This window comes from Ranitomeya variabilis, chromosome 4 (genome assembly GCF_051348905.1).
Source record: "Ranitomeya variabilis isolate aRanVar5 chromosome 4, aRanVar5.hap1, whole genome shotgun sequence".
In the NCBI taxonomy this organism is placed as follows: Eukaryota; Metazoa; Chordata; class Amphibia; order Anura; family Dendrobatidae; genus Ranitomeya; species Ranitomeya variabilis.
Window position 1 is genome coordinate 54079887 of NC_135235.1, and position 15993 is coordinate 54095879.

Here is a 15993-nt window from a genome sequence, read left to right on the forward strand (position 1 = left end):
AAAATCATGGCCCGTCTGTACGTTCCTTCTACAACCACTGTAGTAGAGAAAATGAAAATGTAGTGTTTAACAAATTTGGAGCTGGCATCTGGCTACGAGTGGGTTAATGGATACTTTTGCCACTTGGAATGATTCTTAGGACTGGTGTGCGCTTTATTAATTTGAAGGGAAGGTAATTAGTCAGGTAAAGTATTTGCTTGGCCACCCTGAAACAGATTGTTACGGAACCAGATGTCCATGTTGCTTCCAGAAATAAGGTAATTTTTGTGTGTTGATTTCTTAAACATTTTGGCAAATGACCAGCTCAATGTGTTTTGACAGGTTTCCCTTAATATCGCGCTGGAGGCTGTCCTAATCAAACCAGCAAGCTTTATTGGCATGACTTGCGTTGCCTACCAGAGAACATCTGCACATTCGGAGAGATCATTGATCCATGGTAATGAGGACGTAGATTCAGAGAATATTCAGAACCACAATTTAATTTTAAAGTGTACTTCTGGCAGTCTGAACGGCTCGCTGGTAAATTTCTCAGCAAAAGTAAGTGTGCATTAAATGCATATTATATTATATCATATTGATGTATATCTGGTAACGGTGATGAAAATGGCATCACGTTGATGAACTTGACATTAGTAGGAGAGATGAAATATCAATAACATGAAGAGGAAAACAACTGATGCTTCCCAGTTAATTGTCTACCAAGAAATGCTCCTTTGAACTTTAATGTTGTTGTCTCATAAACAACATATTTACCCTTTCCACATCATAGGTGATACATCACGGGGTAGTACGTGACCTCTGGCATTAGCATTGGGGTCTCAAAATCTTCTGTGTAAATGGAGTGGTGGTGTGGTGGCCGCATCTTCTCACCTTCTCACTACTGTTCCAGTCACACAAGGGCCCTTTTTTATTGATTGGTGGGAGTCACAGCATGCAGGCTAAGCAATCATACATTATTGACCTATCATGTGGCTAGGTGATATATTTTTTATTACGGGACAGCCCCTTTGGACTCAATAATTCAAATCTACGGTCCTCATGATTAGTTTTGACTTGAAGAGCATTTTTTCAATTTGTCAATTTGAGGATGATAGCTGGTCATCTATTCCGTCTTAAAGTTCTTAGGAAGTGAAATTGCAAGTACTATGAACAGAAAAAATCTTATTGCTATACTTCTGAATGTTTTAGTCTAAACTTTATTTCATCATTTTCTTTTAAGCAAAATTCATATGCTGTGTATGATTTTAAAAAAAGGAATAGGTCCTTCATGAAGCTAAAGGGCAAGCGAATAATACAGATGCATTCAGATAGACTGAGCAACAATCAAGGCTATTAGTATGTGAATAATGCCTTAAAAGTCATGGCATGAAGTAATGTCCTGTTGGTTTTTATGAGGATTAAAATCTATATAGAGTGCCAATAGGGTTGTGTTTTATAGATGACTATCTTTTCTTCTAAGAATTGTTGGATTGAGCTGCTGGACTTCCAAGTATATAATCTTCTAATATGAGGTTATACAGAATAATTTTCACTAACAGAACTACAGAAATGTTCTTTTTAAGAATTGGTTGAAACATAAAACAAACAAAAAATAATTGCCATTTTTTAAAATTAGTTTCTTAATTCTTGACAATTCGTCAATAATCTTGCCATTCATCCTTTATAATCAATATCTCCCACCATTCCACAATTTGCTTTACATTGTTGCTAGTATAAATGATTATCAAAAGTTCAGGATTAGTGATGAGCAAGTATTCTCGTTGCTCGGGTTTTCCTGAGCACGCTCGGGTTGTCTCCGAGTATTTGTGACTGCTCGGAGAATTAAGTTCGCCACAGCTGAATGATTTACAGCTACTAGCCAGCTTGAGTACATGTGGGGATACCCTAGCAACCAGGCAACCCCCACGTGTACTCAGGCTGGCTAGTAGCTGTAAATCATTCAGCTGTGGTGATGAAAACCAAATCTCCGAGCACTCACAAATACTCGGAGACCACCCGAGTGTGCTCAGGACAACCCGGGCAACGAGTATACTCGCTCATCACTATTCAGGATCACATCATTCTCCTGTATTAATATTCTGTAGATCATAGTGAGAATATCAGGCAATTTGACCATAAGAGTGAGAATGACGAGTAGGTTCTTTAAGGTCTTCCCATGCTGCTGATCTCCACTCACTTAGGTGTATTTTTATCTTTGATTTTTCAAAAAATTCCAATGTGGATTGAGTACTATTTAGGAAGATAACTAGGAAACAAGAAAAGAGCAATATGGTATTATCCAAAATAACATGGTGCTCAAATGGCGGGTCTGCTCACCTGGTATGGTTGTGTGGGATACAACTCTGATATGGAATGTAGCTGCTGCACACCTTCTGGTTGGTAAAATCAATGTAGCAATGTAGGAAAGGAGATAACAGCCATTTTGTGCTACTTTTGTGCAACGAAAAAAAGAGTTGAAATCAAGTGATCAAGTGAAGATACTTGACAGTGACAGTGTGGTTTAATCTCACCGTATTTCAAAGTATTACAACTTCTTCTTCAAAGGATCTTTGTGGTTCTCTTGAAATAGAAGTTGTACTACTTTGAAATGCATTCGGATTGAACTGCACTGTCAACAACGTTGCTGGATTCTGACTCCTTTCTTGGTTGCACCCCAGAAGCGCAAAATACCACCTATCTCCTTTCCTACAGAAACTTGATTAATTAATACCTCTTTTTAGTGATTTTTAACACTACTTTTAGCCAAACTTCAGAATTTCAACTCATGCAGATCGACATGTAACTGCTCGGTTCATTAATAATATATTTAAGATTAGATATGCAAATTGCCTCTTCAGAGAAAAAGAGGACTTGAACTCTATAGTGCCCCCTGTTGGAAGCAGCGATCCTACAAGTCACAATCAACCCTTTAACGAGTTGTGTAATATGACTTAGGATAAAAGCCAAATCAGTATCTCAATTCGCAGACACGGTGTTTCGGGCTGTTGGCCCTCGTCAGTGCAAAGCATGAGAACTGATTTGGCTAGGTGAGAGGCTCTGGACTGAGGTCTCAAGTTGCTCTGAAGAGGCAATTTACATATTAAATTTCCCAGAGGAGCACTGCACGGCGAATAAGCCTCCTTACCTTGACAAGCCAGAGCTGGTATGTCACTCTCCAGAAGGAGTGGCCTATATATATAACTTTATCCAGTCTGTATACAGAAATTAGTCTAATAAATATCAAGAATGCAACTCATATAGCAGACCGATAACACTATGGTGATGCTCATACGTGGGGCATTATGCTTACCCCAATAATATGCAGAGCCCTGATCATTATTCTTTTTTCCTGCTCTCAGGTTACACAACCTCTGTGCGTTCCACCAGTCCAATGATGACTTAGGTCATCAGTATGAGTTTGTCTGGTTTTCACACCTGGCAACTCCACCAATCAGACGTTATTTCCTCTGGTGGAAGCAGGATGTAAACACTTTGTGGTCAATCCCATCAAAGTGTTTTTGCCAGAATAGTGGGGTAAAAACTGTTTTGCGTAATGTGGAGTTGCACACGATTTTGGAACAATAGATGTTTTTATGCCAAATTTGGCTAACTCTACCTAAGTGGACCCAGCTGGGGAGGGACGTGGTGGCTATGCTGCAAGTCAAGTTCATTAAAACTGGCAGCATTTCTTACACCTGAAATGTTATTACCGCACCCGACTGGAGCTGGGGAGGTACAAGCCACAGCAATGGTGCACCCGAGTTCTTAAAGGGCATTGGGGACCTTAATGAATTTGGCGCAAGCAAGCTTTTTGTTACGACTGGTGTGTGCTACGCCAGTCTTAATGAATTTAACCCCTTTGAATAGAGTTGTAAACTGCAGTTCTAATAAAAGTGTAGCGGCAGCTGCTGTGTACTGCAGAACAACTCCTATTCTTTTGAATAAACCATCAATGCAACCTAAACATCTCCTGACAGAGTATCGCAAATCATGTATTTTTTCAAAGGTGGTCATATAGCGCCACTAATCTCGGAATTTGTCAAGACAAGAGAAAAGATAAGGAAGGACACATTTGTACTCCTGCTTTAGATATTACCTTTAGGAAGAACTTTTTTTTTTTTTTCCATTTTCAGCATTCTCTTTGTTAACATGCACAGGCTATAATTAGAATGAGTAATAATGAGTCAGTAGCTAATGAAGTCAAGCATCATTTCTGATGAGCGTGACAAATATTCCACTTCTCTTATACAAATGCCAAATCGAGCAGCTTGATCCAGATTATGAGGGTACCTGAGTCAATGAAAAAATGTGACAAATTAACAAGTTCATAGTCGGAAAAGCAAAGAAATAAACATCTACAGGGGACAATGGGTCCTTCAGGGCACCGTGACTTTATGCAAAAATGACAATATAGATGTAGCATACCTGAGTTTGTCATTCATGGGGCTTTGCTGCACCTACCAAGGTCATATTTGCGTCATATGTAGTGTTGAGCGATACCTTCTGATATTCAAAAGTATCGGTATCGGAAGTGAAAGACCTTCGATGACGTCGCAGTCACATGAGCGGTCACGTGAGCGGTCGCGTGACCGCGACATCATTGAAGGTCCTTCATTCACTGCATTCTTAGGAACGGAGGAAGACGCTTGCACCGGTGCAAGCCAGGGTCCGTCGGAGGGGTGAGTATATCCATATTTTTTATTTTTATTCTTTATTTTTTACATGAATATGGATCCCAGGGCCTGAATGAGAGTCTCCTCTCCTCCAGACCCTGGGAACCATACGCACCGCACATGCCGAAGATGACTGGGAACTTATAGGAACTTCCGATTCCGATTTCCAATATCACAAAAATATCGGAACTCGGTATCGGAATTCCGATACAGCGAATATCGGCCGATACCCGATATTTGCAGTATCGGAATGCTCAACACTAGTCATATGTTGTCTATTATGTTCTCTCAGGACTGAAAATTGGTGTAAAGAATGTACTTTGCATTGAACTCTATATATGAGCTTTCCAGGTCATTTCAACACCGTATGATAGCAGAGTCCCTCTTATTGTATCCAGCTACATCAATAAGATGTCAAAACAATCTATTGTGACTCTAAAGCACCGATTGGACTCTGTAAGGAAAGCAAAGGGGAAATGTAATAGTAAAGTCAATAGTAATCTGGTGCAAAACATTAACCTCTTCCCTCCTCAGACAATTTTCATTTTTTTGTGAGTTCATTTTTTTCTCCGCCTTCCATCCAACAGTCATAACTTTTTTTAAAATGTTTTAGGTCAACATAGCAATACGAGGGCTTGTTTTTTTACAGGACGTGTTGTAGTTTTGTATAGCCCAATTCACTTTACCATGTAATGCCCTTGAAAAGTAGGAAAAAAAACCCTCCAATTTCTGTGAAATGGTGCAAAAAAAAAAAAATTTCAGTTTTTGCATTATTGTTGGGGTTTTGGGTTTAGGCTCGCCTGCTGAGGTGGATCTTTTAAGTCTCAGGTTTGGATGGTCACAGAGACAGAGTGCACAGAAAGTGGAGCACACCAAACAGAAGTATAGAGTCTCAATCCCAAGACACAGGTGTGTGTGTGTGCTTAAATACATCAAGGGAGATGATGTCATAGATCAAATTTGCAAAACCCAACGTGGAGCACAACAGAAGGCAGAGTACCCAGAGGAAGGAAGTGGAGACCAGCATACCTGGGAGAGGGATGTTTTGTTTTTAGGGTTTTAAGTGTTTGATAAGAACATCTGACAACATGGTTCTCCTGGTTAGTATAATTATATCATTATCAAGTTTGTTTTTTGTTTTTTTTAAGTTCAGTAAGAAAAACAAACCTCAGAAACTTGTGAAAAAAATCCTTTTTTTGTTGCCTGTTTTTGAGAAGCGTAACTTTTTATTTTTCCAATAATGGAGCTGTGTATGTACTTGGTATTTTACAAGGCTAGCTGACATTTATATTGGTATCATTTTGAGGTATATATGATGTTTTGATGACTTTTTACTCTATCATTTCAGGGAAGGTGATTTCATTTCTCTTTACAGAGTTTACCACATGACTTAAACAATCTTATATTTTGATTTTTTTAGACAGGGTGATGCTGAATATGTTCACTATTTATTTTCAATCTTTTCAAAAGAGAAAATGTTGGTTATTTTGAATTCTTATGGGTTTTTTTTTACATTTTTTAAGAATTTTTTTAAACTTTCAACTGTATTATTCAGCATTCTTAGTGGACTTGAGCCTGTAATCCCACATTCTGCATACTGCAGTGCTACAGTATTACAGTATACAGAAAAAAAAATCATAGAATCATGATCTCCCACGAAGCAGAGTCTGAGTAGGCTTGACAAGAGTACCAAGGGGGAGGGGTGTGTCTATATGTAAAATCTGCCTTAAAACCCATCCTGCGTGATAATATAGGTGAATCTAATGAAATTGTGGAGTCCCTGTGGGTGGAGATAAGGGGAGGGGGAAAAAATAATAAATTACTGATAGGGGTTTGTTATAAATCTCCAAAAATAATGGAAGCAATGGAGAATATCCTAGTAAAGCAAATAGATGAAGCTGCGACTCAAGGAGAAGTCATTATTATGGGGGACTTCAACTACCATGAAATAGATTGGGGAACAGAAACCTGCAGTTCCAGTAAAGGTAATCGATTTTTGACAACTGTGAGAGACAATTACCTTTCACAACTGGTTCAGGACCCAACAAGGAGGGGGGCACTGCTAGACCTAATATTAACCAACAGGCCAGACCGCATATCAAATATAAGGGTTGGGGGTCACTTGGGGAATAGTGATCACAAAATAATAAGTTTTCATGTAACCTTTAATAAGATGTGTAGTAGAGGGGTGACAAGGACACTAAACTTCAGGAGGGCAAATTTCCAACGGATGAGAGAGGATCTTGGTGCAATTAACTGGGACGATATCCTGAGACACAAAAATACACAAAGAAAATGGGAGACATTTATTAGCATCCTGGATAGGACCTGTGCACAGTATATACCGTATGGGAATAAACATACTAGAAATAGGAGGAAACCAATATGGCTAAATAGAGCTGTAAGGGGCACAATAAGTGACAAAAATAAAGCATTTAGAGAATTAAAGGAAGTAGGTAGTGAGGAGGCATTAAATAAATACAGAAAATTAAATAAATTCTGTAAAAAGCAAATCAAGGCAGCAAAGATTGAGACAGAGAGACTCATTGCCAGAGAGAGTAAAAATAATCCCAAAATATTCTTTAACTATATAAATAGTAAGAAACTAAAAAATGACAGTGTTGGCCCCCTTAAAAATAGTCTGGGTGAAATGGTGGATGAGGATGAGGAAAAAGCCAATATGCTAAATGACTTTTTTTCATCAGTATTTACAAAAGAAAATCCCATGGCAGACAAAACGACTAGTGATAAAAATTCCCCATTAAATGTCACCTGCTTAACCCAGCAGGAAGTACAGCGGCATCTAAAAATAACTAAAATTGACAAATCTCCGGGCCCGGATGGGATACATCCCCGAGTACTGCAGGAACTAAGTACAGTCATTGATAGACCATTATTTTTAATCTTTAAAGACTCCATAATAACAGGGTCTGTACAACAGGACTGGCGTATAGCAAATGTGGTGCCAATATTCAAAAAGGGGACAATAAATGAACTCGGAAATTATAGGCCAGTAAGTTTAACCTCTACTGTGGGTAAAATCCTGGAGGGCATTCTAAGGGATGCTATACTGGAGTATCTGAAGAGGAATAACCTCATGACCCAGTATCAGCACGGGTTTACTAGGGACCGATCATGTCAGACTAATTTGATCAGCTTCTATGAAGAGGTAAGTTCCGGACTGGACCAAGGGAACCCAGTGGACGTAGTGTATATGGACTTTTCAAAAGCTTTTGATACGGTGCCACACAAAAGGTTGATACATAAAATGAGAGTAATGGGGATAGGGGAAAATATGTGCAAGTGGGTTGAGAGCTGGCTCAGGGATAGGAGACAAAGGGTGGTTATAAATGGAGCACACTCGGACTGGGTCACGGTTAGCAGTGGGGTACCACAGGGGTCAGTATTGGGAACTCTACTTTTTAACATATTTATTAATGACCTTGTAGGGGGCATTCAGAGTAGAATTTCAATATTTGCAGATGACACTAAACTCTGCAGGGTAATCAATACAGGGGAGGACAATTTTATATTACAGGATGATTTATGTAAACTAGAAGCTTGGGCTGATAAATGGCAAATGAGCTTTAATGGGGATAAATGTAAGGTCATGCACTTGGGTAGAAGTAATAAGATGTATAACTATGTGCTTAATTCTAAAACTCTGGGCAAAACCGTCAATGAAAAAGACCTGGGTGTATGGGTGGATGACAAACTCATATTCAGTGGTCAGTGTCAGGCAGCTGCTACAAAGGCAAATAAAATAATGGGATGTATTAAAAGAGGCATAGATGCTCATGAGGAGAACATAATTTTAACTCTATACAAGACACTAGTTCGACCACACTTAGAATACTGTGCACAGTTCTGGTCTCCGGTGTATAAGAAAGACATAGCTGAACTGGAGCGGGTGCAGAGAAGAGCGACCAAGGTTATTAGAGGACTGGGGGGTCTGCAATACCATGATAGGTTATTACACTTGGGGCTATTTAGTTTGGAAAAACGAATACTAAGGGGTGATCTTATTTTAATGTATAAATATATGAGGGGACAGTACAAAGACCTTTCTGATGATCTTTTTAATCATAGACCTGAGACAGGGACAAGGGGGCATCCTCTACGTCTGGAGGAAAGAAGGTTTAAGCATAATAACAGACGCGGATTCTTTACTGTAAGAGCAGTGAGACTATGGAACTCTCTGCCATATGATGTTGTAATGAGTGATTCATTAATTAAATTTAAGAGGGGACTGGATACTTTTCTGGAAAAGTATAATGTTACAGGGTATATACACTAGATTCCTTGATAAGGCGTTGATCCAGGGAACTAGTCTGATTGTCGTATGTGGAGTCGGGAAGGAATTTTTTTCCCCATGGTGGAGTTACTCTTTGCCACATGGGTTTTTTTTGCCTTCCCCTGGATCAACATGTTAGGGCATGTTAGGTTAGGCTATGGGTTGAACTAGATGGACTTACAGTCTTCCTTCAACCTTAATAACTATGTAACTATGTAAGATGGCATTCAGTATATTGAGGGGGGTCTGATGAGCATCCTAATGTGCATCATTGTGCATCTTAAAGGGAACCTGTCACCTGAATTTGGCGGGACCAGTTTTGGGTCATATGGGCGGGGTTTTCGGGTGTTTGATTCACCCTTTCCTTACCCGCTGGCTGCATGCTGGCTGCAATATTGGATTGAAGTTCATTCTCTGTCCTCCGGAGTACACGCCAGCGCAAGGCAATATTACCTTGCGCAGGCGTGTACTCCATAGGACAGAGAATGAACTTCAATCCAATATTGCGGCCAGCATGCAGCCAGCGGGTAAGGAAAGGGTGAATCAAACACCCGAAAACCCCGCCCCTATGACCCAAAACTGGTCCCGCCAAATTCAGGTGACAGGTTCCCTTTAAATACTGCTGTTAAAAACTAACAATGGCATTTAAGGGGTTAAACAGTAGCAGTTGGAGCTGCTGTTAGAGATCAATGCTGACTGTATAACACAGCCGATACCTGTCATGTGTGAAGCAGGCTCAGCTCCTGAGCTCGCTCCAAATATCTGTATTCGTCATGCGATATACATGAAGCAGTTAAGGGTAAAAAAATCTGTATCCTCATATATGAACTGCTGATTCCGGTGCTAGTTCAAGTTGGAAGTACCGTAGTTTGGGGAGTTGCATGATAAACAGGGCAACATCTTACTAGTCAGAGATTTCTTAAGACCTTTTTACTCCTTATTCAGCTGAGAATGCAAAACAACGTTCACATGTCTCATCAGAGCTCTGGGAAACTTGGATTAGATTTCCGGGAATTCTATTGATCAGAAGAAACAATCGACATGTGGCTAGACCTTATAGGAGAACATCAATTTACCATGCAAAAATATAGTATTGCAGGATAAAATATAAGCAAATGAGCACAGGTTCAAGTTCCCCATAGGGGGCTAAAAAAATATTTAAAATTTTAGATATGAAAAAAATGGAATGTCTAAGCTCATTGAGATGTCAGTTCTTTTCATATACAAGAAAAATAGACTGAGTTTCATCAGTAATTTTCATCTGAGTGTCATCCGAGATTCATCAGTATTTCATCAGTTTTTCTTGTATGTTAAAAAAAAGTTTCCCTATCTTTTCCTATGTAACAATCCATGAAAATCGCAAAATGGCAGTCGACTGCAGTCCGATTGTTTCACGGACCCATGGACTGGCATCAATATCAGACTTGTATGCCAAAAAAAAGACGGCTCTAAGAATCCTAAGGATGATATATCAAGCGGCCGCTTGTAGAAAACAGATACAAGCGGCGGTGAGTCGTCCATATCTAGCCATAATGCGTTCCATGGCGTCCACCTCTATCACTAGCACTTTGTGGCCTCGTAAGTACTAACTAGAAGAAGCTAGTATAGTTATATTTGATGTCCAGCGTTCTAAATGAAATCCGCAAAACTAACTGATGCTCCTCGCTCATGAAGAATTCACAACACCTGAAACAATGAAACATCTGAAAGCCACAATTTCATTATTCATCAGTATGATCCCATACGCACTGTATCACTTTACTCTGACTTTGCATTATACACTACTCCTGCGTGTCCGACCTAGGAGCCAGGAAGAGTGCGGTTCCAAGGAGAACCCGTCAGAATTCACTTCTACTGACAGGTCTAAAGAAAACACCATCTAAAGTTACGGCTGCAGAGAAGTGGAGGAGGTCTTCTCACGTTCATACAGCAGTCATTGTGAGCCAGAGTCCGCGGCGCGCCTCACATATGTCTGACGTTAGCACATTCCCCGAGCTTCTCATTTGGTTCTGCTCACGGTGATATTGCAATGTGTTGTATGTGGCTTCTATAGGACTGCGTGTCTGTTGACCTAGTAAATTGTCAAGCAACTATTCTGCAAAGTTTGCTTTGCTGCATCTGTGTATAGATATTTCATATCACTTTCATGACAAGCAATTTTTTTTATTTCTGGGCTTTCATTTTTTTTCTTCCCTTTTTACAAGAGTTATTTTTCTGTCAACATAGCGGTGTCTATAAGGGCTTGTCCTCGTGCTGGATGAGTTGTAGTTTTGAACAATACCATTCATTTTAACATATAATGTACAGAATAAAAGGTGAGGTGAAATGGTGAATATCCCCTCCTACAATTCTGCCATAGTTCTTTTGAGTTTTGTTTTTTCGAAGTATATTTCGAAGAATAAATGAACAACATGATTCTTTAGGTCAGTGTGACAACATAGATACCAAACTTTTATAGAAAAAAAAAATATATATTTATATATACTTACCGTATATAAAGAAAAAACTGACAAGCACCTCCTAAGTGTGAACATGTGCAAGCTGCGAGGCTGCATTATATAGAAAAAAGAAATCACAGCAGCACTATGCATAAGTCCGTTCATACCCGCCGAACCTGGATATCCACGGGTCCACTCATTCCTATTTCTGAGTTCTGAAACTTTCTCCTTTATCAGTCTATGGGAGCTTGTATTTTGTTTTTCTTTTCCATTTTATGACACTTTAATCACTGTTTATTGATGTTTTACAGAATTGAGAAGCACAAAAAATGACAATTCTGCTTACATTTTTTTATGGTACGGTTTCATTCATTTTAGATTTTGATTGATAGAACTTTTACAGATGGTTGAATACCAAACATGTTAATTATTTTAATCTATTTTTTTAAAATTGGGAAAAGAAGACTGTTTCAAACTTATATGTATATATTTTTTAATTTTAAGAAAATAGAAATCTTGTTAGAGAATTACAAAACATTAAATTCCCCAATAGGATAATAAAAAAAAATCACAATTTTTCACTCAATTATCATAATTTAATTATACCTTTCTAGCAATCTTTCAATTAATAGGTAGAAGGACATATTGTGGAAGTTATACCCCGTATTTGGTAGATTGCTCTCACGGATGTTGATCAGTATACTATTAGAATTCGGGAGAGCTGAGCCTGTCACAGCTTACCAATCCTCACACCATATAATTGGCCAGATTTACTAAGCCAAGCAAGCAGCCTTTTTGTGCTGCTTCCATCCGCATCACAAGCGCCACACGGGCAAAGCTGCTCACAAATCCCAGTAATTCCAGGGGATAAAAGGTTTACAGTTAAGCAAACATAACTGATTGCCTTGTGGTCAGTTATACAGTATAGGAAGCGTATAACTCAAGCCATGCACTTAACTGACATATTGTCCACACTTCCAATTCATTGTGACTACCCTTTATATGTTTATCATTTTGTTTCTGTTTCTTTTATCCTTTTTATGGATGACTGACCAACTGATCACCCCATAGCCTCCTAGCCTGTTCCTGAAACTTATCTCATGACTACATATGCTCCATTTGGCTACAAAGAGATAACGGCCAGGTAGAAATGATGCCAATGGCCCCACTTCATCAGCGATTTATTTTTGATCTGTCGTATAAGTCTTTATGTAAATACCTGCTCGTGGTACATAACGACTGCCCAGTTTACAAAATCAGCATATTTATTTTTAATTAAAGCACCATTTTGACTGAATTTAGGATCAAATTTAATTTATACAAGTTTACAATGTTTGCTACCAATTCAGAACTGGATAATTTTCCTTCATTCCTGATCAGGCACATTTTGGGGTTTTATCGTACATGCGCTTTTAATGGCCCTAAGAAAAAAAATCTCTAGCTCAGATATTGTAATAATTTTTCCCTTCTTCTTTTGCTATACATGGGGTTTGATTATTTGGCAATTTTTATAATCTTTTTTGCTAATCTTGCAGAAAAATCTAAAGAAAAATAGGAAATACTGTACCTATTTCCCTTTTTTATTATATATATATATATATATATATATATATATATATATATATATATATATATAGCTCTGGCAAAAATTAAGAGACCACCACATCAGATCCCTGCCATGGGCAGCCCAATCTCCCAATCTCCAGACCTGAACCCCATTGAAAACCTCTGGAATGTAATCAAGAGGATGATGGAAAGTCACAAGCCATCAAACAAAGAACTGCTTACATTTTTCCACCAGAAGCAGTGTGGAAGACTGGTTGAAAGCATGCCAAGATGCATGAAAGCTGTAATTAAAGATCATGGTTATTCCACAAAATATTGATTTCTGAACTCTTGTTTCTAAATGATTATGACCTTTTATTTTTGCATCATTTGAGGTCTGAAAGCACTGTTTTTTTTAATTTTGACCTTTTTCTTTGCCAGAAAAAAAATACAAAATTTATTGCTTGGGAATTCGGAGACGTGTCAGAATTTTATAGAATACAGGAACAATTTACATTGTAATCAAAAATATACCTATAAAGAGAAAAGTCAGATAAACTGAACATTTTGCAGTGGTCTCTTAATTTTTTTCCATAGCTGTATATATATATATATATATATATATATATATACCGTATATACTCGAGTATAAGCCAAGATTTTCAGCCCACTTTTTTGGGCTGAAAGTCCCCCTTTCGGCTTATACTCGAGTCATACCCAGGGGTCGGCAGGGGAGGGGGAGCGGGGGCTGTCTAATAATACTCACTTGCTTCTGGCGCGGTCCCTGCAGGTCCCTGCTTCCCGACGCTTGTTATGATCCTAATGGCAGAGGATCTCAGGAGTACCAGCTAAGTCTGCAAACACAAAAAACCAGCTCATAGGGAAGTGGTAACTAGGCTGACCTTATACCTGATCCTAACACAAACAACTAGCAGCAGCCGGGGAACGTACCTACGTTAGTTCTAGACGTCTCGCGCCAGCCGGAGAACTAACTAACCCTTTCAGAGAAAATAAGACCTCTCTTGCCTCAAGAGGAAAGACCCCAAAGTTAATACAAGCCCCCCACAAATAATAACGGTGAGGTAAGAAGAAATGACAAACGTAAGAATGAACTAGATTTAGCAAAGAGAGGCCCACTGACTAATAGCAGAAAATAGAAAGATGACTTATACGGTCAGCAAAAAACCCTACAAAATATCCACGCTGAATATCCAAGAACCCCCGCACCGACTAACGGTGTGGGGGGAGAATAACAGCCCCCCTTGAGCTTCCAGCAAAATCAGGAATCACATTTTAAACAAAGCTGGAACAAAATAAGGAAAATTCAAATGCACAAAAATAAGAAAGCAGGACTTAGCTTATCTTGCAAAATCAGGAGACCAGGAGACAGGAGAAAACAGACATGGTCTGATAACAACGATTCCAGGCACAATACAGAGTATCCAGGAAGTTTATATAGGCACACCCAAGGCAAAAGAATCAGGTGGGTGCCAACCTGGGGAAAGACACTCCAAGTGCCATACCGCTAATGACCACAAGAGGGAGCAAAGAAATATAGTTCACAACAGACGCTGCAGTTTCTTCCTGTAGTGAGTGGTCACATTGTACCGCTCATTACATTAATGAATATGCGGCTCCACCTCCCATAGGGGTGGAGCCGCATATTCATTACTGTAATGAGCGGTAACGGTGACTTCTCACTACAGGAAGAAAATGCGGCGCTGGGGAACAGATGTCAAGGGGCCGCGCCGGGAGCAGGTGGGTATGACGGGGGCAGTGCGCGATATTCACCTGGTCCTCGTTCCACCATTGGTGCCGCTGTGTCTTCCGCAGTGATGCTCAGGTCAGAGGACGCGGTGACGCGATTAGTGCACGCCGCCCTCTTCCTGAACGTCGGTGCAGAGGATGGGAAGACACAGCGACAGTCAGCGGTGGAACGGAGAGCAGGTGACTAATAGCAAGTGACGGGGGCCGGAGAGGTGAGTATGTAATTTTTTTATTTTTTTAATCGCAGCAACAGCATATGGGGCAAATATCTGTATGGGGCATCTTATGTGGCCATGTGCAGAATGATATGGGGGTAAATATCTGTATGGGGCATCTGTATGGGGCCATGTGCAGTGTTATATGGGGCAATAATCTGTATGGGGCATCTGTATGGGGCCATGTGCAGCATGATATGGGGCAAATATCTGTATGGAGCATCTTATGTGGCCATGTGCAGCATTATATGGGGCCATGTGCAGCATGATATGGGGGCAAATATCTGTATGGAGCATCTTATGGGGACATAATCCACATTTGTGGACCACTATATGGGGCAAATGTCTGTATGGAGCATCTTATAGGGTCATAATCAGCATTTGTGCAGCATTATATGGGGCATATTTTAATATGGAGCATCTTATGGAGCCCATCATAAACTGTATGGAGCATTATATGGGGCTCCTGATTCAATATCGATGTTCAAAAACACTTAAACTACTGATGTCTCAATTAATTTTACTTTTATTGGTACTGTATCTATTTTTATTTTTGAAATTTACCAGTAGCTGCTGCATTTCCTACCCTAGGCTTATACTCGAGTCATTAAGTTTTCCCAGTTTTTTGTGGCAAAATTAGGGGGGTCGGCTTATACTCTGGTCGGCTTATACTCAAGTATATACGGTATATATGTACATATACATATACACTGCTCAAAAAAATAAAGGGAAAACTAAAATACCACATCCTAGGTATCTCTGAATGAAATATTCCAGTTGCAAATTTTTATTCATTGCATAGTGGAATGTGTTCAGAACAATAAAACATAACAATTATCAATGTAAATCAAAATGAATATCCCATGGAGGTCTGGATTTGGAATGATGCTCAAAATCAAAGTGGAAAATCAAATTACAGGCTGATCCAACTTCAGTGGAAATGCCTCATGACAAGTCAAAATGATGTTCAGTATTGTGTATGGCCTCCATGTGCCTGTATGACCTCCCTACAATGCCTGGGCATGCTTCTGATAAGGCTGCAGATGGTTTCCTGAGGGATCTCCTCCCAGACCTGGACTCAA

At 39.5% G+C, this 15993-nt stretch overlaps 1 protein-coding gene across 1 annotated transcript in view; it reads left to right on the top strand.

The window, feature by feature from the left end:
- ADGRA1 (adhesion G protein-coupled receptor A1) overlaps nucleotides 1–15993 on the top strand; it is an 847935-nt gene that overhangs the window by 289032 nt on the left and 542910 nt on the right. The window contains exon 12 of the mRNA XM_077258539.1: nucleotides 322–537. Within this exon, the coding sequence (XP_077114654.1) occupies nucleotides 322–537 (216 nt within the window). The remainder of the gene's footprint in view (nucleotides 1–321; nucleotides 538–15993) is intronic.